Source organism: Lagopus leucura, unplaced genomic scaffold, assembly GCF_019238085.1.
Source record: "Lagopus leucura isolate 7727_CA_CO unplaced genomic scaffold, USGS_WTPT01 Super-Scaffold_100019, whole genome shotgun sequence".
NCBI lineage: Eukaryota > Metazoa > Chordata > Aves > Galliformes > Phasianidae > Lagopus > Lagopus leucura.
In genome coordinates, this window is record NW_024962273.1 from 233251 (window position 1) to 260119 (window position 26869).

General features: G+C 45.1%; 1 protein-coding gene and 1 long non-coding RNA gene across 5 annotated transcripts in view; one reads left to right on the forward strand and one right to left on the reverse strand.

The window, feature by feature from the left end:
- The window catches only part of TANC1 (tetratricopeptide repeat, ankyrin repeat and coiled-coil containing 1), a 70134-nt gene extending 47066 nt beyond the window's left edge, over positions 1-23068 (reverse strand). For 2 of the 3 annotated variants that reach the window (XM_042877946.1, XM_042877944.1), the window contains exons 1-2: positions 22992-23068; positions 1796-1870 (exon numbers count right to left, since the gene is read on the reverse strand). In XM_042877946.1, coding sequence (XP_042733880.1) covers positions 1796-1856 — 61 coding nt within the window. In that variant the 5' untranslated portion in view covers positions 1857-1870; positions 22992-23068. The remainder of the gene's footprint in view (positions 1-1795; positions 1871-22991) is intronic. The other variant, XM_042877945.1, reaches the window with a different exon arrangement.
- A 250-nt stretch (positions 23069-23318) lies between these two features.
- LOC122183703 lies at positions 23319-24780 on the forward strand. 2 transcript variants are annotated; one of them, XR_006180337.1, is made up of 2 exons: positions 23319-23484; positions 24162-24780. It is a non-coding gene; the product is annotated as an uncharacterized LOC122183703 (long non-coding RNA). The 2 variants fall into 2 exon arrangements; XR_006180338.1 differs by lacking the exon at positions 23319-23484 and adding an exon at positions 23883-24076.
- The last annotated feature ends 2089 nt before the right edge of the window (positions 24781-26869 follow it).

The following is a 26869-nucleotide window of genomic DNA, read 5'->3' on the forward strand; positions in this document are numbered from 1 at the left end:
CTTGGTGTCGTCTGCAAACTTGGCACTTGATCCCACTGTCCATGTCACCTACAAAGATGTTCAATAACACCAGACCTTGCACCAATCCCTGAGGAATGCCACTCATCACCGGTCTCCACTGGAACACTGAGCCACTGACTGCAACTCTCTGAGCACAACCATTCAGCCAATTCCTTATCCAGTGAGTGGTCCATCCATCAAATTCATTTTTATTCTAATCTGATGACCAGGATGTCATGTGGAACTAATGATTAAATAACTAATGATTAAATAGAGACTTTAATAAAAGATTACGCCTTCTTGCATAGGAGCTTCACTTTGATTTTAAAGTAGCAACTTAGTTGCCATTAGCAAAAAAAAAAAACAAACTCACATCAGTAAACGTAAACACTATAATTCAAAGTTCTAGCAGCAGAAAGAAAAACATGAATGGCAGAATATTATACAAGCAATCACAACTCAGCAAGAGTTACATGCCTTTGAAAGCCATTCTATTTTTCAATAAAAATACCGACCACAATCCATTTCCTAATTGTAAAGGAGCATATGTAAAAAGAGGAATAAATCTCAAATTCACAATTTTCCTGCAACTCATTTAGTCTATAACGTCAATAAGGAGATTACATATATTCAGAAAATAACTAAATGTACACCAGGACATAGCACAGCGTAACACAGAAATAACACTATATCATATTTAAGTCAAAGATATTTCATGTGTAGATACCAGAATTTCCTTTTAGAAGGAAAAACAAAGGAAATGTGGTCTCAAAGGAGCAATGTAGTAAAATCTGATCTACAGTAGAACTGAATAAAATCTGAGAAAAAATTATTGATAATAGAACCTTTTTGTTACCCCTATTAAAAAATCTGAATATGAAGACAATCCCTAACCACTGGGTGCATATCAGCACATAAGTATTTCCATACCTTCTATTTCATCGTACAGAAATCATAAGCACTGATCCCATTCTTATTTCTCCAGATTTTCAGCTTTTGCAGCACTGCAGCACTACATTCTAAACATCAGCTTTTTGTTGATACAACACTTTTTGAGCACTATACAGAAGTGCAACAAAGACTTTAAAATGGAAAACAGAAAAATCCCAACTACTTACCACATTAAATTCTACTGAAATTAATCAAGTTTTCATGTGTGCTATGTGCTACATTTGATGTTAAACTTCTGATGGGATTTTAGTGCAGGAGGAATGCTGTGAACTAAGCACAATGCTTCCATTATTCATGTTCCTTCAGGCCTGATACTGGGTCAACAGAATGACAATGCTCATGTTACTAAAAAGCCAACTGAAATAATGGAGCATGTTCTGCAGAAATGTAATACACGAGATTTTCTCTTCTTTTTAAGTTGAAATCTATTATAAGTATTTTATATCTAATGATCTTTTGCTTAATAGGAAAAATACAGATTTCCACAACGCAGGCAGTTGCCAACTTTGGACAGCTGAAGCAAACAAACAAAACTGCTCAAAACACAATGTATAAGACCCACAAGAAATAGTAACCCAAATCTCTCTCTGAACCATCCATCCATCCATCCTGCACTCAGTACTTCTATGGTAAGAACGAAGAGCAAGGTGCTCCAATCTGCCCTTCTTCCTAGCAGCAACTCAGGAACAAATGCACTGGGTGTGCACTCCCAGGCAGCTTTAAGCCTCCTCCTCACACAGATGAGTGCTCTGCATGTAACCATTCCTGTCTGAGCAGAGGGCCAGCAGCACAGGTGAACCTACCATGGGGAATATGAGTCATCCTCTGTAATGAATATTCATACCTGATTCTTTTTTGCTCCCTTTTCCACCCTCTCGGCTCTTCTTTAAAACTGCCTTTAACATTTTACGTGTTGCTCCTAAAGGATAACAGAAAGAAATGCAGCATCAGTATTGGCCACTCACACAAAGCCAAACAGAATACAGGATGGATCAATTTAAATAGAACAGGGAGGTAACCAAATACTTTTTTCTTTTATTTTTCCCTGCAATGCAGCTTGTTTAAGCCAAGCCTCAAAGCAGAAAAAATGTTTCAATACTTGAACAAAGCAATCAAGAGTTCACTGTCTTATTAAAAAAAAAAATAAAAAGTAATAATTCAGCATTCTCCACATTCCACGTGTAATTAAGGTTACAAGGCTAAACCTGTGTACATTGCTGTAAGACACCCAGGCAAAAAGAGAGTAAAGTTCCAGCTCCTGTCCTGAGCTCATCAGCACAGCTGTGGGAGCTGCAGAGCAGCCCGGTCAGCTGGAGGCTCCAAACCACAGAAGCAGAGCAGGTGGTGATGTGGGATGTGGTATCACACACCATTGGTTTTTACCGACATACAACATGCTGCTAACCAACAAAGGAAGAGCCAAACAAGTTCTGTGCTACTGCAGTTCTCCTCACTGCTATAAGCAGAGGTATCTGCCCACACACTCATGTGAGCAGGTGCATCTCTCCCACCCTGCACACAGAACTCACATTTAACCTCAAGTGAGCAGCAGCTGCAGATTTCAGAGAATTATTAAGGAAAAGATATCCAGGTTATACAGTGGAAGACAGTTTAGATGTTTCAGGTAACTAGCTTTGGTTACCAAGTATGGAAAGCAGAATGCAAGCAATTGCAGAGAGCAGCTCTTTCTTAAAAAGCTTTCTGGAGCACCCATGCATTTTATTTTTTTTCATTGAAAAGCTGTTGAAAACTGTCTCCGTTTAGCATAGGATACACAAGAGGAAGAAGGAAAGAAAAAGTAATCAGGTGATGCTGAATGTTACAGAATACCATACAAAACGCATGAAATCAAAAGAAAATGCAAAAAATCTTCCACCCCAAAAATATGGATTCTTCAGAAAGTTCACTCAATCTAATGAAATAAAGCAGAAAAAAGAAAAATCAGTACAAGAGTTCTTCAGCTCCTACGAACAACCTGAAGCACATCTCACTGGTGACAGGATGAGGGGAAATAGGCTCAAGTTGCCCCAGGGTAAGTTTAGGTTGGATATCAGGAAACACTTCTTTACAGAAAGGGTGGTTAAGCACTGCAATGGGCTTCCCAGGGAGGTGGTTGAGTCACCAGCCGTGGATGTGTTTAAGAACGTTTGGATGTGGTGCCCAGGGATTTAGAGAGGGTTGTTAGAGTTAGGGTAGGATGGTTGGGTTGTGGTTGGACTCAATGGTCTTGAAGGTCTTTTCCAACCTGACTGATTCTATGATTCCACCAATCAGAAAACCAGGAGGTTTCCACAGCCTACACTGTATTCAATACATTGATCCCTGAGTCAGTTTCAAATGCATACAGATGCGCACGCAAGATGCTTATTTTTCCTGCAGCAGACTAACTTCTCCAACAAGCTGCACTGACAGTTACACTCCTCAGCAACACAAACTGTGAGGCACGCAGGCAGCAAACACACTTTGGTGACCTGTGCCTTGCACAAGGCAACTTCTGAGGACTAATAAAGGAAAAAAGACGCTACAACAGTAGAGCAAGTTCTGGTGTACTCTCAGACCTTTAAACTTCCAGCAATAAAAAATGAAAACTTGCCAAACACTCCCAGAGTAGGACCATATTTATTATTTATATACTCAATGTGCTTGTAACACCAGTGACTCAGAATCAACCATGTCCGTGGTGGCAGAGGCCACGTGTCAGCACTCACCACATCTGTCTGGCAATACTGAGAAGACTGGATGAAAAACATGGTTAACAACACTTCCCTGAGCAACAGCTGATTTTTTTTTTTTTAAATAAGAAAACAGTTCCTGAAGTTCAACCATGAGGTCATAAAAAGGAAAAACTAAAGACAATATCAAGAAACTCCCTTCCTTGCTTGCTTATGTTATTCTGGAAAAGCTAGACATAGACACAGCCCACCACACCAGGGTTCTTGGCTTTTTGTTGTTGTTGTTTTTTAAACAGCAACATATTCACATTTATGGACTGGGGGAAAAAAAAAGAACCCTTACATACATAAATTAGGAAATTAGAAGTTGTTCTTCTTTTGTACTAAGATCTTTCATTATGTAATCACATCCCATCCATGCAACCACTGAAATGATGCCCACAAACAAAACAGAAACTTCCACCTACAAGCACACCAATCCAGGAAAGCCACGTGCTGTACCTACAGAATGATCTGCAGAATGTGCTGCAGTGTAGGCTACTTGCACCAGGCCTCCCTGATGGCCTCACACAACTGAGTAAAGTATAGCACTGCTACAGGACAGCTGTGATACATATGTGCTACATATATCTTTCAGCCAACCAGAGTACTGTTGATATTTTCTCTGACAAACAGCAGACTTCTTTCCATGTTCCTGAACAATATTTTAGAAAGGATTTTTCTATTTTAATACAAAACACTTTAAATCAATAAGTACATTTTTCTGGCTCATCTCAATTCCTTCCAGTCACTTCACACCACATGACTGCAGATGCTACCGTGCGTGTGAATCTGGAAGCACGCAGACCCCATGGTTAGCATTTGCACACTGGGCACTCATTTGTTCTGGAAACCCAGATACATAAATCTCACCTTAACATTGCAGTTTGAATGTCATAAGCTCTTTGGAACCCATTTTTATGTGCATTGGACAGCTCTTTAAAATGAAAACTTTCTCAGCTCATTATAGTAGGTCACAATTGATGTCACTATACTCAGGAGTAATGTGGCTTTTAATCTTACTGGTGGGCATTCACGGGTATATTTAAAGCATTTAGTGGAGAGCAGTGTTCAATCATAAAATTCAAGTCAGAAAGAAAATGCAGATGTAGAAGAGTGGGAAGAACAGTTAGAGTTGCAGGAGCATCCCCAGTTTGGTGTTCCCACCTTCTGTCTGGCTCTGAATCTTTAACGTTTCCTCCACAACTGTTCAGTGCTGTATGCTGTTGGCATGTTCTGTGGCACTTGGAAAATTCGTTCATTAATAAACAGAACAATTTGACATATATGAAGACCATAGAAGGCCTATTTTATATCAGCTACATACTTATCACAGTATACTTTGCAACATACTAAATCACCAAGCATTTTATTAAAAAAGAAAAATACAAAACATCAAACGTGCAGCCTCTGAGCTGATTTCTCTTTGCAATAGTCATTCTGTTCCCTCAGCACTACTTTAAAACAGAAATTACACCAGAGAACCACTGCACGGTTGGGTTGGAAGGGACCCCTCAGCCCCAGCCCTGCCGTGGGCAGCTGCCCCCCAGCTCCGGGCAGTGCCACGGCCTCCCCGCCCTCTGAGAAAGGAATGCCCTCCTCCCATCAGACCTAAATCTTCCTTCTTTCAGTTTAAAACCACTCCTCCTCGTCCTATCGCTACTGGCCCGTGCACAAAGCCCGTTTCCCTCCCGTTCATAAGCCGCCCTCGCATACTGTAAGGCTGCAGAGCAAGGTGTCCGCAGAGCCTCCTCCAGGCCGCACAGCCCGGCTCCCATCGGCCCGTCTCCACGGCAGAGGCGCCGCAGCCCCTCATGGTCATGGCGGCCCCGCTCCGGACCGGCTCCCACAGCCCCGTTTCCTCGCTCCGGGCCCCGTGCAGACGCAGCGCTCCCGAGGGCCTCCCGAGGGCAGGGCAGAGGGGACGGACCCCCCCGCACAGCCCCGCTGCAATCGGCCTCAGCTGCGAGCACGCGGCGCTGCCTCCTGGGCGGCTTTTTGCTTACGACTCACAACCCCGACTTTACAAACACCGAAGCCCACCGAGTTCAACAGCTGGTGGTTTGAGAGAATAATGGCTGCAGGTGTGGAAAAGAAACCAAAAACAAAACAACAATTACAACAAAAGCGAAGGGAGAGAGAAGTTTGTACTAGATTAATGATGAATTCATACAAAAAAGGAATCATTGGCGCAAACTAGGAATATAACCATGTTGACATACACGTGTATTTCTACATACTCGGCCCCTACAAAGAAGGGAGGCCCTCAGCCTTTCTTTCTTCCATCCTACCTGACAACTGGAAAGAACAACATTTTCAGGGCAGCTTATGAGCAAAACATTGCCAATCATTAACATAAAAATAGATGGTCTGAACACTGCAAAATATGAAGTAACAGTGAAGCTGTTTTTATTTACATTTCTGCACCTCCTGGAATTCCAACATAGAACTTCTAATACAAACTTCACTGTCTTGTCCTGCAAAGCTGCACCATCTTAAATTCTTGTTATATGCTAAAAAAAGATATGAGCACCTTGAAAACTATTAAGCTCTAACTGCTGATACCCTGGTTTAATGGTTTACGTCATAAAACTGGAAGAGCATGTTTAACCTGGCAGCACAAACTGCCTAATGTGGTTAGATATAGGTATCAAAAAATTCCCATCTAACCTTGGCAAGCTCATGGCTTCTAAAATATGGCACAGAATGCAGTTCATCGTAGAATGAGGCAAGACACGATGGCATTAACATTAATACAAGTGGGCCTTGTTCAGCAGACAGACAGAACTGCTGCACCCACAGGTGCTGGAGGCTTTACAGCCACACAAGCACAGTCCATCTGCCCAGAAATTAACGTGTTGCCTGTGAGCTGCTTTTTAGACTTTCATTATTTTTAATTTGTAGACAACTGAATGTAGACTAATGAAAGAGAAATTCTGCTACACAGTATTTTACGTTTGACATAACTGTATGCCAGCATTCTTTCTTTACAGAAGGATAATCAAAGTAGCTCTTAATAACAGTATTCTAGTTGAAGGGCTACAAGATAGTGCTGGTAACTCATTTCATCACTATATTAAACCAGAGCAGCAAAATGTCTCTGGTATTCTCCCATTTCTCCTTTTAACTAAAAAATAAGCAAAAATACTGCTTATGTATGTTTCAATCCCCTTCCACCAACTGCTTCCATCATTCCTATGCAGAATGTTCAGTACTTCAGCTCCGATTTCTTTCAATTCTCACCTATTCATAGTTATCCATGCTCACCAAGCTCATCAATTCTGATCTCAAAAAGGGTGAGAGTTCCATATTTTTGTTCATCGTGCAGTGTACACAATCTTTTCTTCTAAGGGCAATTTCACATGAAACTAAAGCTAGTTTTATATATTCTAACAGAGTCTAACTGGCATTTAGAATTCCTTCAGGCTTATAATCTAACAAAATTTTCTTTGGGTTCCTTTTGTAAAGAAACGACACAAACCATTCACTCCATTCAAGTACTTGAAAGGAGCATATAAACAGGAGGGGGAATGACTGTTTACACAGGTTGATAAGACAAGGAAGAATGGCTTTAAACTAAGACAGGGGAGGCTTAGGTTGAATATTAGAAGGAAATTTTTCCACACAGAGGGTGATGAGGCACTGGCACAGGTTGCCCAAGGAGGCTGTGGATGCCCCATCCCTGCAGGCATTCAAGGCCAGGCTGGATGTGGCTCTGGGAAGCCTGGGCTGCTGGTTGGTGACCTGCACACAGCAGGGGGTTGCAACTGGATGAGCACTGTGGGCCTTCGCAACCCAGGCCATTCTGTGATTCTATGCAGATTAGCAGACCTCCCCTTTATTCTTACAGTGATGATAAGGTCTGAGAAGAAATGGAAGAACAATTAATTCTCTCACTAAAAGATGATGTCATTCTTTGTATATATTTCATATTTCTAAGCTGTTGAAAAGTAAATACGCATCTACGGAACTACTGATTTCTTGCTTTAACTCATCTTCTCTTTGACAAGTAAATAATGTTTCTCAAGTGTGACAGCAGATCCTAAGGGATGAATAAAACTTACCCCAAGCTGTGTAGTCCCTGCCTGGAAGTTCCTACTTCTCTGTGGTCAACGTAATATTTTCAGTATTGCAACCAGTGTTAGTTCAGTTAGTTCAGTATTTGGGCATTCCCAAGACCACTTCAACACAGTTAACAACTAGTTGAATCCAACATGTTTTTCCAATAAACGTACAGATCCCTTTATATAACCCACAAACCTAGGTGAGCATAAGCAAACCATTTAATGAAAGTCTAGTAGTTCTCCAATAAGGCTTCGAAGATTGCATCACAGAGTCTGAAATGAATTATCTTTAGTGAGCTTTTATAAGGAGTCATGAGGTAGATTTAACAGCGTGTCATGAGTAACTGCGGAAAAGGCACACATTCTGAACACAAGACTCGAATTTTAATAGGTAACAAGCAACTACATGGGAAGCATGTAACTTGGATGTCCAAACTGACATTCAAAATGCAGGGCTCATCATTTCATTTTCCATTTCATAGCTCCTATGCTGTGTTTTTAATAAAAGCCTGCAGAAAACTTTCAAGCGTTCTCTGTACACCACACTTTTCAAACAAGAAAAACAAAATATCTAGGTCAGAAGAAGAGTGCTTCACAAAAAACAAACAAACAACAAAACAACAAACGCTGCCATGCTTAAAGTCTTGACTTTGCCCTGATACAGAGCTGAGAAGAGCTCCCATTAAGAAGAAAGCAGGCAGTTTTAACAGGTGATACTTGACCAGTAAGATGATTACCAAGAACAAGTGTGTAAATTAATGCAAAAACATTTCAGCTGTAAGAAGCATCAGGCTTACCGGCTTTCATCCTGATTGGGGTGGGATTTCAACCAGGAGATTCCTGGAGCACACTGAGAATAACTTCCCTGTCCAGGGAAAGTGTTGCTGGACTTGGAGCTCACCAATGTAGAGCAGCTCATTAAAGAAATTAAGATTGGAGACACTCTGGCCTGTAGCAAACATGCCTTGTTTGAGTTCATGATCTCTAGGAATCTGGGCCGGATGAAGACTAGAGTCAGGACCCTGAACTTCAGGAGGGCAAACTTCTGGCTGTTTAAGAAACCACTGGATGAGATGCCCTGGGAAGCAGTCCTTAGAGGCAGAACAGAGCTGACAACTCTAAGGATGCCTTTCTGACAGCACAAGAGCTCTCTGTCTCCCAGCACAAGAAATCAAGCAGAGGAGGCTGGAAAGCAACATGGCTGAGCAAGGACCTGCAGGTCAAACTGAGGGACAAGAAGGGCATCTGCAGGCAGTAGAAGCAGGAATGTGCATCCCAGAAAGAATACAGAGATGCAGCCCAAACATGCAGAGATGGAATCAGGAAAGCCAAAGTCCAGATGGAACTGAACCTGGCAATGAACGTGAAAAATAATAAGGGACTCTATGGGTACATTAGTCAGAAGGGAAAGGCCAAGGAGAGTGTAGCCACTCTGAAAAAATGAGAAGGGAGAACTCCCTACAGAAGACAGTGGGAATGCTGAGCTTCTCAGTGAGTTCTTTGCCTCAATCTTCATTGGCATTCAGGCTTCTCAAACCTCTCATGTAGCTGAATCTTGAGGCAGGGGCTGGGGAAGCAAAATCACTCACACTGTAAGCAAAGAGCATGTCAGAGTATGCCTGATGAGACTGAATGCCTGCAAGTCCATGGGGCCAGACAACATGCATCCTAGAGTCCTAAACAGAAAGGCTGATACGGAGAGTAGCTGTTGGGCAGCCACTCTCCATCATATTTGAAAAAGTCATGGCTGTCAGGCAAAATCCCTGGTGAGTGGAAAATGGGAAACATCACTGCCATTGTTAAGAAAGGGAGAAAAGGAGAGACAGGGAACTACAGGCTGGTGAGCCTCCTGTGTCTGGGAAGGTCATGGAACAGATCCTCTTGCAAGCGATGTTAAGCAACATGAGAAGTGATCAGAGACAGCCAGATGAGGAAGCATGGAAAATCTCCTCACTATCATGTTAGCTATTACAATGTGCATTTGCAGTGCCTGTTTCCCACCAGTATGGTTTTAGATTTGACTTCCTAGATTTTGCAGGCACACCTATCCCATCCTGCAGTAGCTCTGCTTTCTGCTAATCTCTTTTATCCTACTGCTGATCATTTTGGCCAGTGTTCCCACAGAATGTGCTTCAGGGGATAATACTGTCTCTCTTTGCTTGATAGTTGTCCAAAAATTCTCAGTCAGGTGCCAGGTACTGCAGAAATTCCGTTTACCAGATCAGTGAAGAAACCATCTTGCACTAAAGCAGATGAAGAGTACTAACAGAGCATGAAATCTTAACTTCCAGTGTTGTGAGCATCTGTTTAAACTAACCTGAATGATTCAATAGTGATGCTGATGAACCTCTGGATGACTCATTTATCTTGGGGATAACACACTTCCAAAAGAGGAGACACACAAACTTTAAGTTTCAAAGCTGTTTTTCCACACATGAAAATCTATCTGACCATGTAGTTGTAGATAAGTCTGTTTTTCCCCTTCTTTTCCCACAGTCAAGTCTCTCCAGAGAAAATACCAAGACTGTAGCGATGTACAAATGTAGAGTTTCCTATAGAATTTCCTCTTTCTTCAGTTAAGACTGAAAACATGATGCTACTTGTCCTAATTCATCAAATGTATCCTAGCTATCTAGCCTTTCTGAACCTTACCTCCTAGCTCCTGTTATTTGCAAGACGAATCACACTTCATTCATCTCATTTAGACTAATTCACTGTCATCAGGGCTGTTTTCTCCCTTACATCATATCTTTACATTCCACACAAGTATATTACCCTCTCTAACATTCCACTGCCTTTTATTTCTAGATTTAATGAATTTCCTTTCCTTTCCTCCAACTTTCCAAGACATGGACCAGCATACACAGATCATGCACTAAAATAAGTTCTTGCTTCAGGGACAGAAGGTGCGTGTGCCTGGAGAAAACAAGATAATGAAGGATGGAGCAGAGGAAGACTCCCTGCTGCTTGCCTTCAGCAATAAAACTCGCTTCAAGAAAATTTAGAGATAAAACAAAAAAAAATTGGCCCTCCCCTCAGCGGAAAGCCACTATTTGAAGAGGTATTCCAGACAGAAATAAGGTCACAAGGTTAATAAGTCTTGAAGAAACACGTAAGAATCCCAGCCAGCAGTCCTAGGCACCATGGATGGCACACACAGTTTGCATTAGGACAGGAATTAGCAAATAAATGAAATAAATGCAATCGCTGGTTTTTACTTTTTTTTTTTTTTTTTCCCTTACGGCCATAATAGCGACTTTTATCCCATCTTTCTCTGTCCCACTATGTCAAATATGGAAAGTGCGACAAAGCTGCTACTTTTAAATCTATTATGAAAGGGTCAAAACATCAGGCAAGAAAGAATTCATCACTCCCCTGCTGGCAGAAGAGACACCCAGCACACACTATGTCAGTAGAAAATCAAAAACCTAAAATTAGATGAAAAATAGGTCAGAAGCTGCCATTTCAGCTTGAACAGTTTACAGAAAATGAACGGAAGACAAAAATCTTACTAACCAAAATCTTGACCCAACTCATCCTAATTGGGTCTTATTTTACTCAGCAGTTACATACTTACACGGTGACAGCACCATTTCATCTAGAAAGTATGGAATATTAGGAGCGTGGAAATAACAAGTGTCTCCAGTTTCTCAGCTGCCCTAGATACAGCCCTCATTTCCAGATGAACATCAACAAGCTGCTCGTAAAACAACACAGCCATCCACTTCAAGCAGCCGAAAGTAAACGCAATGCAGAATGCAATCATCTTACATTATAGAGCCTGCAGTTCAAACAGCTTAGTCGGCAAAGTCCTCTTCCTTCAGCCCTCAACATGGCATCAGTTAAACCTGCCTCCTCCACAGACATTGTTTCATAATCCATAAAACTGATCGAGCAAAGTAGAAATGGGGACAGATCTATTATCAGTATCTATATTACTTCTTGACCCCAGCACGTCAGCTGACTCCCTTGACCATCCAGCATCATGCAGCTTTCAGTAATGCTGTTAAAAGGGACCTGCGTTCCTCAATTTCTAAAACAAAAAAAAGAAAAAAAAAAGACTACAAGTACTATTAATGCCGAAGAAATCAATCTAGAGGTTAACAAATATAATTACAGTTAAGAGGCAATAACCAAAAGTAATAAATCTTTTGCAGGAAAGTATTACTATTGGACAGGCTACAAACTTTACCATTATCAGGCTGACTGGCCACACATCAAGTCTAATAATCTCAAGTAGGACGTACAAAGGGCTCTAACACCTTCTGACCAGGGGACTCTCTTCTTTGTGCTGCAGCACCAGGCAGGAGTCAGGTTTCCATCTCACATCCAGCCCAATGACATTCCATTTCATATCTGCATGGCAACACAACCCTACCAGCTGATACCGAAGCACTGCCTGGCTTTTGGATTCCTCACCCTTCAAAACTCATACAGCTGTCTCCAGTAGCTCTGCATGCAGTCATCTGCAGACAATATGCAATTTTATACTCTCCTCCATAGGAGGAAGGAGCCAATTTAGCAGAGAGCAAAACAACGTAACATCAGATGAATTCTTATAACTTTTGATAGAGGACATTCCTTCAAGGTGGTCAGCGCTTCCTTGTCAGATAGCATACAACAGAGGTGCTACTGTAACTATCCAGGACAGAATCGGCTTACCCATAACTGAATTTTGTTGAAGTCATACAATTTCTACTCAGCATTCCCAGAAAGGATGGCAAAGCTCTCCAGCCACACAATGATAAGTAGGCAAGGGCTGCATTTTCCTCACGTCACTACTAAGATGACTACAAAGCCCACACAATGATATTTTTGCTAACGACTTGAACTTTTCTAGGCATACTAAAAATCATTAAAATCCATATGCTTAACAAACAAACTACTGCAGCTGAGACAGGCGAACAGCCCTCTGCTTGTTTATTGTGGTGTTTACAATACAGCTCACATAAACAGCACTTTGTTTCTCTGTTTCAACTGCTTTAAAACTCAAGGGGAGGAAACAAACTATGCCACGTAAAGAGAATTAATATATTTGTTAGGGAGAAACCTATCTGGGTATACACCTGTGGTACTAGCATGGAGTCTTTTTGCATTTAAGATGTGTATCTGTAACTCAGAACTCGCAAAGCAATCACTTTCAAACACTAACATGTGACTTTTGTTCTTTTTCAGTACAAAGGCCATCAACTAAGTTCATTTAAACTGAAAAAGAAAGAAGAGCACCATTAACTATCTTTATCAAAATTAGACTTGGCTAAAATGAGTCACGTTGAGAATTTCACTGGACACTGGTAAGCCAAGGAGGTTCTCACTACAGTGCTCTTGGCAATATAAAAAAAATTGACTTCAGAGTGATTTAACTCTACACATCTCCTCTTGAAATAATTAAGATAGCATGTGGTCCAGCAAACATGCTAATTTCCGGATTTGTTTCTTTCGTCTACAGTTACATATAACAAATAACAACAAAGACAGAAAGCATTAGGCAGCTCCAGACCGAGATACATCACTCTACCAGCAGGCTGTACACGAGCAAGCTGCATGACTGAAGTCACAACTTCAAAAAGGGGATGTTTTTGTATGCCTGAAATGCCAGCTGCCCCATCTTGCCTGACAGTGGCACCACGGCTTACATGAAAACAAAAATCACTATTTCCAAAGGCTTGTAATAGATCGACTGATAAACGCTTTAGAAAAGGAAAACAAGTTCCTTCCAAGTACTGTATGGAATCACCTGACACCGAGCCAAAGCTGGCACTAATGCAACCTGGCAGCATGCAATTAGAGGTGCACGATAACCAGAGGAAAGCACTGAGGGACATCACATGAAAATGCACGCTTACTATCTAGAAATGAAGGCTTCTTCAGGTTTTTTTTCCATCCACTGAAAAGCAAATTCACACCAACAGTAGGAAGGAGTCCAGCCAAAATCCTGCGGCACCAGCAGTGTGCCAGCACCTGCTCCCTGCCAGATGTCACTGCCCAGCGCTGCCCCTCCTTCAGGAGCTTCAGCCACGTCCGCAGGACAAGTCCTGACAGAGAAGACTGCAGATTCTTCCACTGACACATGAAGGACATTAGCCAGCAAGATTACCGACAGCATTCATGAAGAACCACCGTCCCCACCCGAGCGAAGCAAAGCACCAGACAGCTGCTCTGTCGGCACAGCCCTCTACACTGCAGGCCTGCTGATGAAGGCACACAGCTTCTGGGCAGCCTCCGGCCCCAGGAGTGCCACATGGGAGGGGGGACTGCAGCTCAGCCATGCCGACCAGATACTGCAGGACATCACTCTGAAAACCCTAGCCATAGACAAGCCAACACTGTCCAAGTTTCTGTCACGTTCAGAGCCCAGAAAAGGCCGCTTTTCATTACCATACCTACTTTCCAAGTTTGCAATGATCTCTATGCTTGAGATTTGAAAAAAAAACACACACATGTGACATTAAGATAGTCAGTAAGATGGTGCTGATGCAACTCAGACCTTTTTTATTTTACATATAATATATATTTATATACGTTAGTTTCTTATTGTATCTAGTTCCAGATCTTCCATTCTTCATCCACTCTACCTAATTATTTTCAGAATTCTTTCCTCTGTTTTTCCATAGTGTTTCTTTCCTCCTTCCTTTCAAAAAGGAAAACTCATCCCTTTTCTCCTGATACTACACGTCTCCTGTCTAAGTTCAATACAGGTGCACACTCTGGTACGCATATATGTGTACATACATATTTAAATTATACACACACACATATAATTTTAATTTTGTGTCAGCTAGCCTGGGGCAGCAGATTCCCTGTAGCACAGGAAGATAAAATACAGTTCTTGACCCGGCTGGGAACCACAGTCACTCACTTTTGCCAGAAAGCAAATGCAAAGCTCCATCCAAACCCTGCATACAAAGGACACGTTATACACTTCCAACCTCACAGGGTTAAAAACAGAAACAACCATATCTATCATTAAGCAAGTGCTTCTGCATTTTCTAGCATGACTTAAAATATATTACTGTGGTCTCAAATAGATTTTGATGGTTTCTTCATTAGAGTTACATCTTATAGCTGAGATCAGATGATAAGTGGTACCATGCAATAACAGCTTGAAATACGTATAATGGCCAAAACTACCAATGCTCACTAAATCACAGTATGGATGCAGTTGTAAGGGACCTCTGGATGTCATCTGGTCCGGCCCCTTGCTCAAACAGAGCAAGCCACACAAGGAAATCTTAGAAACCTGAGAACCTTAGAAATTCAGACATTTATTTCAGAGAACACAACTGCCTAACTGGATCTGTTAACGAACGCTTAAAATAATTAAGCAAGACAACTACAAAGTGACCCTAAAAACACGAGAAAAACAGCAGCACAAGGATCCCATGGCAGGTACAGAAGGAAGAACCACACCTTTGAATCGGAACACACTGTTGGATTGGCTCAGCTATCTCCTGAAATCTCACCATAGGAATGCAGCAAAACAGAAATATTCCCTTCCCTGCTTCCTGCCTCACATACTGGGATGCCTTCTGTCTCCTGCAAAATGCAAACTTTCTGGTTTTAGTTGCTTGATCACGCTCTTCAATGAGCAAGCCTCAGACATTCCTGTACAGCGTGAGCTACAAGGAAATACCAACATCCATATTTTTTCAGTTCATTCTCAACTGAAGCACTTACCATTTGAATGTACAATTAAGTAGCATGAAGAGCACATGTTACATTGTTAAAAACAAGCCCTGTTTGAACATATCTGATAAGCAGTTCCTATCACAAAAGATGGACACGGATTTAGCAGAGGGTTGGAGGCTTTCTTGCCAGCACTCCAATCACCCAAGCAGACCTGTGAAGTGGCACTGACTGCCGGGAGGGAGCTCTGCAGCACCTCTGCCACAGAGACAGCCTGCAGGACCAGGAGTGTTCAGCCTGCAAGGGAGAAGGATCCGGAGAGAACTCACTGCAGCCTTCCAGTGCTCAAGGGGCTGCAGGAAGACAGGAGAGGGACTTCTCACACTGAGAGTGCAGTGATAGGACACAGGGAACGGCTTTAAACTAACTTAGGTCGGTTTTAACCCCAACTTCTGGTGACTTAGGTCCGATGCGAGGAAAAAGTTCTTTCTCCAGAGGGCAGTGAGGCCCTGGCACCGCTGCCCAGAGCTGTGGGTGCCCCAGCTCACGGATCGATGGGGGGCAGCCAGCCCAGGGCAGGGATGGGGCTGGTGGGGGGCTCTGGGGTCCCTCCCAACCCAGTTGAGCTGTGACTGCATGAAATCAATGAGAACACTCACAAGCTGCATAAATGCTTTGGGTATCACACCTTGCCAGCAGCAAGTCTGTGACAGGGTTCAGAAGAGGGACAAGAAGATATGTACAACCTCCCACTTTGTTCTTGAAGAAAAATTAAAGGCTTGTCTATACAAGGTAAAAAGTGCTTCACATTCACACTCCACATTATTCTGCAGTAACAGTCTGGTACAGACAAGATCATACATGCTCTTACCAAAACTACAGAATACCTGGCAAGCCTGTATTTATTAAATTTTACACTTGCTCTGCTGCTTTCAGCAATTAAGCAGCCGAGCACCACTGAGAACCTCTAATTCCCATGTCAGAAAGCATTTCCTCCACAGGCAAGTGTCCAAAAAACCAAAAATAACTGAAATCCTCAAAACCAGAATTTACCAACACACACTGTATCCTTTAAACATCAATTATTCATTACCCCCTTCGATCTACCTAGATCTTCAAAAGTTTGCCAAGACAGCACATGAGGCTTCACCTTCGCCAGCAGATGGAATGCTTGCAAGTCCCACTGCAATCTGATGAACTGAGTTCACTGATTTATAGAGTGAAAAGATGCAAGAGCAAGAGACTGAAATTAACAAGAATGCACTTAGCTCAGAACTTTGAAGGAAAGGAAAGGGACTGTTTAAAGCTCTCCCTTGACCAAGCCAGGCTCACTAGGAGGAAAGCAATTTTTTTTCCTGGTGAAAATAGGAGGGGAAAAAAAACATAGGAAGAATGTGATTTGTAGCAGATAACAGGACATGGTTAGATTGCTCAGAGGCAGACAGAGACACTGCGGAGCACAGCAGCTGCACAGATGCCCCACGGACACAGGGAGCTCTCAGGAGCCCGTTCCTGGTGTGCACTGCAGCGGCACGGCGTGCAGCAGAGGAACAGCAGCCTATGTGCCACTCAAGAACAAAACCCCCTCCTAAGAAATCCTTCTGAAATCCTCTGGTGCAGCCCCTCACAGTGCTGTCGACTCCAGCAGAACAAAATCTCTTACTGCCCGTCCTTGCCCTCCTTTCGGACTGTCTTTTAGAGAAAAAGTGCAGAATTTTCATCAGGAAAAATAAAATATTGGGTTGTTAATCTTCCTAAAGTTTCAAAATGTATCTGGTTGCACCGAATGAGTGTAGATTTACTTTCACGAAGCGTACCATCACCCACTGACTGACTTGCTGCAAACTTACAGAACACGAGTAGCACAAACAGAGCAAAGTGCAGCTGCACACACCAGCACTGCCACCCTGCAGCTTTATGTGCATCAAGGAATTCTCCAGTCAAGCATTACTTTCTGACTTCATACTGGAAGGCACGTGTCTCCTCCATTCCACTTCTACCATGTTTAACTTCATTGAGGAAAGGAAATCTTTTCCCTGATGCCTTTTAATTGTCTCTGCAACTTTTCAAGACAATTCCTTCATGCACACGAGGAGTCTATACTGCTAGTTGGACAGTGCTAAGATTTTACTCCATCATAGCAAAATCATGCTTACAGATTGTGGCCGGGACATTTCTCTCTTTTTTCTTGATATTTTCAGTTTCTGGCAAATATTGCAGGAAAATCCAGAAACTCTGTCCCTACTAAAGCAAAAAAAAAAAAAAAAAAAAAAAAAAAAAAAAAAAAAAAAAACAAAAAAAACCCACCCTTTTTGATGTCAGTGGGAATCCAGCCAGCACAGAACAGACCTTGAAGCACATTAACGATCAATTCAACTCAAAGGCATTTCTGATGCAAACCACAGAACAGTCCCCTCCAGAGCTGCATTAGGAATATTTTATGTTTTGTTATTACTGTCCAAAACAAAAACAACCAAACCAAACCAAACACTTATACCAAAACAAAAGGACCTATCCACAACCAGACTCTCCAGCAGTTTCTCTTACTTAAATTTCAGAAATCAAAGGTTATATTCTACTTCTGTCTATTCTTATGTTTATACTGTTCAAATCCTAACTTGTTAAAGCCTGGGCAGAAATGGAAATCCAGAGAAAAGGACAGCTATTAAAGAAAGAAATGGGCTGCCTTCCTCGACTCATATGTCCCTGAAAAAGAGAAGCAGTCTTTACCCAAATTCTTGCATTTTTCCAGATCAAACAAAGCTTGTTTTAGAGATGTTTAACCCAGTCTCTGTCTATTCCAGTAATTAAAGCACTCCTGCTGTTCTGTTCTGAGTGCAACAGCTCTGAATCTGGCTCATAACTACCAGCTTTTGACACATCACAGATACTTAATAATTAATACAATTAAGTACATGGCAGCAAAGTTCCAGCAGAAGCTCGGACAGCATTTAAAGAAGCAAAGTGCTGTGAGGCAAACAGAGCTCCTCCAGCCCAACTGCAGCCATGGAGCTGCTGCTCACATTTACACACACATCAAACACTTCTGTCAGGGCGTTTCCTGTGCTGCTAACAAGTTGCAGCTTCTCTCCTGCTGGATCTAAATTTAACCAAGACTAAGATCAAGTCTTCATTTACCTTTTTTTTTTTTTGGTTGTTGTTAATTAGCACCCCTCTTTTCTCCTCCTCCAAAAAACACAACCACAGCAAATCAGGCAATACACACAACCTGGACGCAGTGCAGCGGCCATTCAACAAGCACATTCATTTTTAGAACTATTAATTACCAAATACTTAAAACACGCAGCAAACAAGGAGCAGACGCTCACCTTGTCACCCTGCACATTTCTGGCACCTTGTATGCTGCTACATACAGATAACATGAGCACTGTGCCCTTCCAGTGCTTGAGGGGAGCTTATGAACAGGAGGGAAATCAATCTTGTACACGGGCAGATTGTGACAGGACAAGGGGAGTGTCTTTAACTGAAAGAGGGGAGATTTAGGTCAGACGTGAGGAGGAAATTCTATACCTGGCAGGCAGTGAGGCCCAGCAATGCTGCCCAGAGCTGAGGCGTCCTGTCCCTGGAGGTGCCCCAGGCCATGGATGGGCCCTGGGCAGCCGGAGCTGGGGGGCAGCCGGAGCTGGGGGGCGGCCGGGGCGGGGGGGGGGGGGCAGCCAGCCCACGGCAGGGCTGGGCTGAGGGGTCCCTTCCAGCCCAACCGTGCTGTGTGCTTAGTGACACTTGCCAACTGTATGAATATGTGTAAAAACAAATGGCCTTCACAGCAGTAGCCAGAAGTTCAACGACAAGCCAAGGCTTCTCAATGCAGCCAAGAACGCCTTGCTACCTGCGCTGGAGGAATAACCACATCAGCAGCTCTGGTCAAGCCTGAAAGACTGCTAGTGAAGACTTTCGATTTGGTTACAAACATGCAAATTCTTGAATATTACTGAGCAAGACAGGGAGAACACACAGGTAGGAGGGAACAGGAAGAAACACTCTGAAGTGAAGGAGATTCTACACCAGTGCTGCTGCCCTCGGCCGTGTCCCCACGCACCGCAGGGCTCCAGGCGCCCACCTGCAGGTCCCTGCTCCAGCCCTGCGCTCCTGCTCACCTGGCACTGTTCTTTGATAGCTTAATTCCTGCCATGCTGCAGTAGGATGCCTAATTTTTAGAAAAAAGTTGACTTCGAGCAATTCAACTGCTAATCAGAGGACAAGCTACTGCAGGCAAAGTGACACTGCAACAGCTCTGTAGGTTGCAGATAATTTTCTACTACTACTGTGTTTTAGAGATCTAGAACATGGCAATCCACATCTATATTGATAATGCACAAGTCCTAACTTTAACACAGCACCATGAAGCTTAGGAGGCTGATAAAAACTGCACAGAAAGATTTAAAACATGTATCTGTAGCTTGGTACTTCTGTTCTAAGGGTATTTACGATAACCAGAACCAGAAGTTGCACTTAGATTTCCAATTTCATACCCTCCAGATGTAATTGAAAATTTTCAAGTCTCATCCTAACTCTAGATCAAATTAAAAAAGAGAAATTAAATGAAGAGCAGATGTACACAATGACTTGCTGAGCCCTGCTGCCAACTTCAACACCAAGATGCACGTAGGAGCTCTCGACTTGACCTCAAAGACATTTGAATTTCTGCTAACATCAATGCAAACTGGTTGCATACTGACACTGCTGAGCTGATCTGTGCTTAAGGCCTTGTTAGAATCCGGAGCTGAAGGCACTGTAGTCTGTGCAGCAAAGCAAACTGCTCACTGAGCTCTGCAGCAGTGACCTGCCATGCACCAGGCATTGTGAGGAACCCGGCTGCACAGCAGAGCACATCACCTGCATCCCAGTTAGGGAATATTAACCCAGATGGAGAAGACAAGACAAAGGAAATAAAACTTGGAGATGCCACTACCACAGAAATAGAACATTCCAGCAACTGCTGCCAGTCAGTTACTCTCCTAGCAGCGGAGAAAAAGCTGTAAAAGGTACTTGGCATCACTTGGCCTTCTGCATCCACTCTTACAAACACCACTTTGGCACAGGAGCACCTCCACACATCACACAGGAAGACCAAGTACTGCAAAACATAATGTTCCAGTTCCAAAGCGCTCTATGGAAGGAGCCTATGGCTCAGTAGGCCTCTTGTCAGCGAGTGGATGAGAAGAAACAAAAACCCTACAAGGGTATCAGAGAAATAGGACATTACAAAGTTGGAGCCATTCCATTTCTATCATCTACACAGTGTGTGCTTCCAGATGCAGATTTGGAAAGGATGAAAGAGAAAGAAGCTCGCGCAGTTGTGTAGCAGCTAGACAGGACAGAAGCCTACAATAACCACAAGGCACACTCCACAGGGTTAGTCCATTTATGAAGCTGGAAGGAGGAAAGTAGCAGAAAAAAGCAACAGTACTATTCGCTAGGGTAAGGAGAAAAAGGCAGAGCATTTTGCTGAAGCACAGCACTGGATGGCAGAAGATCTGCCCTCTGGCTCACACTGGGCAGCACTTCCCATCCACAGGACTGTCGCCATTACATTCACACACAGTGGCCTCAGGGAGGCCAAATACAGAGCAGCAAGCACAGCGAGACCCCTGCAGTGTGTTTTAGACATGGACAAACCTCTGGTAAGCATGCTGACATCCTTATCAGCTAAATATACTGCATATTAAAGGTTTTGATCAATCACGCTAAATAATGCATTTTAAAAGAATAAGAGACAGCACGGGAAGCTGGTGCATTAGTATCAGATAACACACCAGATATTTTCCATTAATGAGCAACTAGCTCAGTTTTCCCCTCCACACGCTTTACTGTGCTTTTCTTATTATTCACAAGGCAGTTTTCTAACAGCACCGCCTCCTGTACACAAACATTCACAAGGCTGTGTGCGTTTGTGGGGCTGTATGCATTTTCCTTTTTTTACTGCAACAGCTTTGTGATAAATAAACTGCACAGCCCCCACACAGCGGAGGCAGCGCTGACGCAGCCCTCAAAGCTTCCAGATGTGGAACCCAGAGCCGACCCTTCCCTGTTTCCGGCAGGACATGGCAATCCAGCTTCTGGCAAGACCTGAAATACCAAACTTTGTCAGAACAGCAGCTCTACAGGAAAACTTTATGCATAGAGCCACAATTATACATCCTAACTTACAGCCACGTCTACCAGCATCATTACAACAGCCAGCAGAGCGGGCTGATGCCTTCAGACACAGCAGAGTTTGAAACCTTGCCGATCCATCCTTCACCTTCACAGAGAGATTTAATCCTGATGACAATACAAAGTTCTGCTGAAGAAAAACAGTAATTCTGCGAAGATTGCTTAGCTGTCTCCAGAAGTGTGTGCTCAGACCACAAAGTTGCTATGGCACCAACTCCAGGCCTGTGGTCTGACACACAAAATGCCTTTTTCCTAAGGACTGTTGTGGGAAGCCGAGCACTTTGGCTGAGAACCAAATATGTTTTGGCTCTATAGCAGATATCATTTACTGCCACTCGGACATTCCAGCGGTTAGCTGCAGTGAGGCAGCAGGACAGCCAGCATCTCAGCATGCCCATGTCAACGTAGCCCTATGCGCTCCACGCCAGCAATGGCACACAGGAACCGTATCCACGCTTTCTCTGTTTACCAGCATTATTTAATGTCACAGCACTATATTCCCATCACTTCAGCACCAGACCAGTACAAACAGGAGAGGTAAGCTTTTGGCAGCTGCGTATCAAACCGCAACGGGAGGAAATTCTGCAGGATGCAAGATATTGCACTGATTTCCCTTATTTCCTGGTCCTTTTAATTATATAACCATCAGGATGTTTTTTTCAAGCGGCAGCTAGCAACAATGTGAGCTCACACGGGATTTCTGCAAACAATGAATGAGGGCCGAACAGTCCTGCAGCACCCTGGGGCGGCTCGGGCAGTCCGACAGCCCGCACGGACATCGCCGCCTCTCGCCGGCATCCAGCGGCTGCACAAGCCCGCAGCACACCCGGCTCCACGGACAGCATCACCCGCCGCGTCCCCGCGGCACAGCTCCGAACCGCTCCGAGCGCCGCCCCGCCTCAGCGCCAGGGGGCCGGGCCGCAGCACAGCGGGTGTGCGGGACAAGCGGGGAGCTCGGCTACAGCCATCGCTGAGAGCGATCTCTGGGGACCCGTACCGTCCTCCGTCCGACCGGTACGCGTTACTCGGGTAGAGCGGTCCTTAAATAACGCCACCGAGAATTCAGAAAGCTTCGGAGAGCGCGCCTGAAAGCACGAGCGGCAATATCCGTACTGCCGACGTTAGGGCCGATCCCGGCCCTGCAGGCACTGCCCTCACACCGCGCTCCGGCCCGCCGCGCAACTTCGGCCGTCAGCGGCAGCTCGAGGATCGGCCCGGCGCCGCCTCCTTCCCGCTTCGCTGTTAGAAAAGTAGCGGCGAAAGACCCAAGTTTTCGGAGCGCGGGACCTTCCCTCCCAGCCGCCCTCCGCGAAGGGACGGAACCGCCCGCAGGCGTGCGGGGCAGGCGGAAGCCGAGCGGCGCCCAGGCCCGGCCTCGCCTCGCGGCGCCCGCCCGGCTCAGGATCCCCGCCCGGCCCCGAACTTTCGCTCGCGCCGCGCCCGGCCCCGCGCGGACCCTCACCAGGGAGGAGGAGAAGGAGGAGAGGAGGAGGAGCGCCGCGCTCACCTCCGCCGCCGGGCCCGGCTCTGCTCGCCCGAGGGCTCCGCGGCCCGGGCCGGCGCCAGGCGGGCAGGCGGGCAGGCGGCGGGATGAGCTCAGCGCCAGGCGGCAGTCCCCGCCCCGCACCCCACGGCCGCCCTCCACGGGAGCGACTCCGCAGGGCGGGGCGGGCCGCGTTCCGCCTCGGCGCGGCCCCGGCGGGCGGCCTCGCAGCGCGCTGCCGGCAGGCGGAGGGGCGGGGCGGGGCGGGGCGGGGTGCAGTGCAGCCCGGAGCACTGCGACCTTCGGGGGAGCTCGGGCGGGGAAGCTCATGAGCGGCCCCGGAGCCCCTTCGGTTTCCTAAGCGTAATTCGGGCGCGCGGCGCCCATGCTCAGTCGTTCGAACACGTTTTATTCCGTAATGTCTTTCTCGTGTTTTGCTACGGCTTGCCCGAATGTCACCGAGCTCGGCTAGGTGAGGAGCGTTGAAAGCACTCATGCCGCTCGGGCCCGGGCACTAATGCTCCGAAGGCACGGCCGGCCCGAGGGGCGAGAACCGCGGTCGCACCTGACGCAGCACAGCGTTCGTACGGGCGGTCTGAAAACGCGTCACGGCTGACGAGATCCGCAAAGAACAGAGTTGGGGGAGTAGAAGCGGTAGCGACAAAAAGCGTCGGAGCCGCACGGACCGCCGTTACGCGGCGCTTCGAGGGGCGCTTTCACAGCAACGCTTCGGAGCGCAGAGCGACGGCTGCGCCGCACAGCAGCCCCGTGCCGCCGGGCCAGTGGCTGCCGGGCCGTAACAGCGCTCCGCCCCGGGGATCGGCGGCGGGCGGAGGGCGCGGAGCGTCTGAGCGCGACTGTGGCAAAAGCGGCGCTGGGGCAGGGAGGCCTGCTGCAATCTGCGTCCCAGTGCCGAAGGACGGGAAAATCGCAGCAGAGGCAACCGCAGAGTGATCCGAAAGCGCGGGACGATGCAGTCGGAGCCTCGTTCCGTTCCTCAAAAAGATGACTGGGAATTCGGTTATGACGTGTAATTGTAATGGGAGGACTAGGCATTTTTAACTGTACGGGATGGACCTTAACCCAGGCATTTTCTGACTTCTGAGATTTGACTCTGCAGTCTGAGAACTTGCTTTCTGTTTCTTGCAGACTTCCATCAGATGGTGCGGTGAGCCGCCCCGCTCTCACAGGGCTCTTTTCATCACACACACACAGCGGTTCATCACGTTAGGATGCGGGGGAACAGCACGTTGCTGTGCCAGGGAAAGGCCAGACTGAAGCGAGGCGGCCAAGAGCTGGGCCTGGTGCCCCGTGCCGGTCAGCGCTGCCCTCCGTAACTGCTGCACCTCCTGCTGGCGCTGAGGAGGTGGGTGGCATGGCTGGGTGGGCGCTGGGAGCCCCTTCCCACTGAGCTGTTGATATCAGTGCCATTTACATGCTTTGTAACTTATTCATCTTCTGTGACCGCTAGAAAATGTCTCTGTTTTTTTAAGCCTTATTTTCACGCAGAGATCATCAACTAATGAATACAGCAATACTGGTTAAAATGAATACTGAGTCCTTTGTTTAAGAACATGAAGATGTTTATGTTTTCTCTGTCAAGCAATGAAAAACTCGTGCTGTATTTTTATAAGATAACAGACAGTGATATAACTTCAGGATCGTATTCATTTAAAACACAGTTGTGTTTTGTGTCTCTTACTCCCGCTGCATGTTGACAAACCCTTCAGCGGATGTGCACAGGGAATTAAAACAGTGCTGTCCCTTGTGTGCTCCTTACCCTCCTGTTGTCCTCAGGGCAGGGACACCGTACATATGTATCAGCTCCTGAACTGCCTCTTCTTCAGATCAGCACATTAAGGTGAAAGGGGGCTGAGAACCATTCACCTCAATGCAGTGGTTTTGACAACTGCAGGGATAAACCAAGCTGTGCTTGATGAGGAACGTGTCACAGCAGCAAGGCTCCCAGCCCGAAGGACATACGGATGGCTGAAGGCAACTTCGGGTGTCCGCTTCTAACCCACCATCAAGGGCCTTCAGAGCTTTAGCCTGTATAAATAATTCAGCTGTGTTCCTCAAGTAATGCTTTAATTGTTACTTAGTAATCTCTTACTTCACAATTGGAGAATTCTACTTCAAAATCTCAGCATTCACCTCATGCTTTTAAAATAGGACATCTTGAACTGAACACCAAATAGATAGAACGTACCTGGTGATGAGATCTCAGCAGAACTCAGAGTCTGTGAATTGGAGTAGCACAGTAGTCAAGCTAGCCGGCTTTTAATGCTGAAATTAAGATCTCTTAATTGCAAGAGTGGGGAGGAATGTTATACCACAAGTGGTGAGTTGTAACTGCACTGCTGGTGCCAAATCCTACTGGAAATGAGGTACAGATATTTTTCCTCTGGTGCAGCTGTGATAACCCTGATGGGCTGTATCAAGTAGTGTGGTTACCACTACAGAGCATTATCTCCAGTTAGTCACCAGTACATTGAAACCAACTCACATTAATGGCTTTAAAGTGATGTTTTTTATAGGTGCAGACAGAGTTTTAGCAGTGGCAGTCTGCGTGCCACCACGATGAGTACAACCTCAATAACGTTAGCAGAATATGATGTGCTTTTCCCTCCCAAACTCAAACTGTTTGCCTTTTACATCCCAAGCACCCGATGCTTCAGCCATTCCCTGCATCCCGGCCAAACTGCTCAGCTTCTCTACATACCATTCAACAACACAGTTTCATATAATTACCAAAAAGATTAATCTTCCTCACACCAAAGAAGGAAAATGTAGGGACAGTACAAAACATTTACTGAGCAAACTATGCTGAGCAGACTATGATTTATGTTCATGTTTAATTCATCATGAAAAACTAAATCAGTTCAACTGCCAAATAATTACTACAGCGCCAGAGTATTCTAGAACATTTTCTATCTATGCATGCATTTCACGCAGCATCTTTCAGAATGTCTGTGCACAGCAGAAGAGAGGACCCATGTCTGTGCTCAGAAACAAGTGGCAGCCTGACACAGAACAAGGGCATCCTCACAAGAACATCTGGCACAACTGCCTTGTATGATATCACAGAGGCAGAGCATGGAGATGAAGACTCTCGGGGCACACCAGCAGTGGTTCACTGTCTGCCACTTCCTTCATCTTGACTCCAGAAGCTCAGGAACTGGAGACTTGTCCCAGAACAAAGGCAGCTCTACCTCTTCCTGCAGAGAACTCTTCCCTCTATTCTGCAGCGAGGCCATGTCTGGAAAGTGAGCAATTCTCTCAGAGGAAATGTCTCAGCTCTGGCAGCCTTTTATAATTTTGCCTTTGAAATCTGAGATAGAAAAACAGAGCCATGACACTGCTGTCGTGAGACAAATTCTGAGTCAGGTCCAGAGCTTGCTCTCTCTTTCTCCATATACACAACTAGAATTTTTGAAATAGTACTGTCAGTTGGATTTAGGTCCTCCTCTTTCACAGGACAGCTCAGAACTAGGACAATTTTAGCTGATTTCAACATTTCCCTATTTGCCCTAGCAGAACAATACTTTTGATCACAGCTACATGGGCTTCTCCCATCAGTAGCTTTTTCTTGGGAAGAATTCAGCACACATCCGGTTTTCTGCTTCTGCTGTTCTGCCCTTTGTGCCTTCCACACATTTCTTCAGATAATTTCCAGATAATCTGTCTACTCTCAGCCACTGAAATTCTTCAGCCTCTCTGTTCTTTTCCACAGAAGCTGTGGCCCTGCACTGGTTTCACACTGATAGGATCTCACTGAGCCTCACCGCTCTCACTCCTCCTCAACAGAACAAGGGAGGAAACACAGGGAGGAAAACTTCAGGGGCCGAGATAAGGAC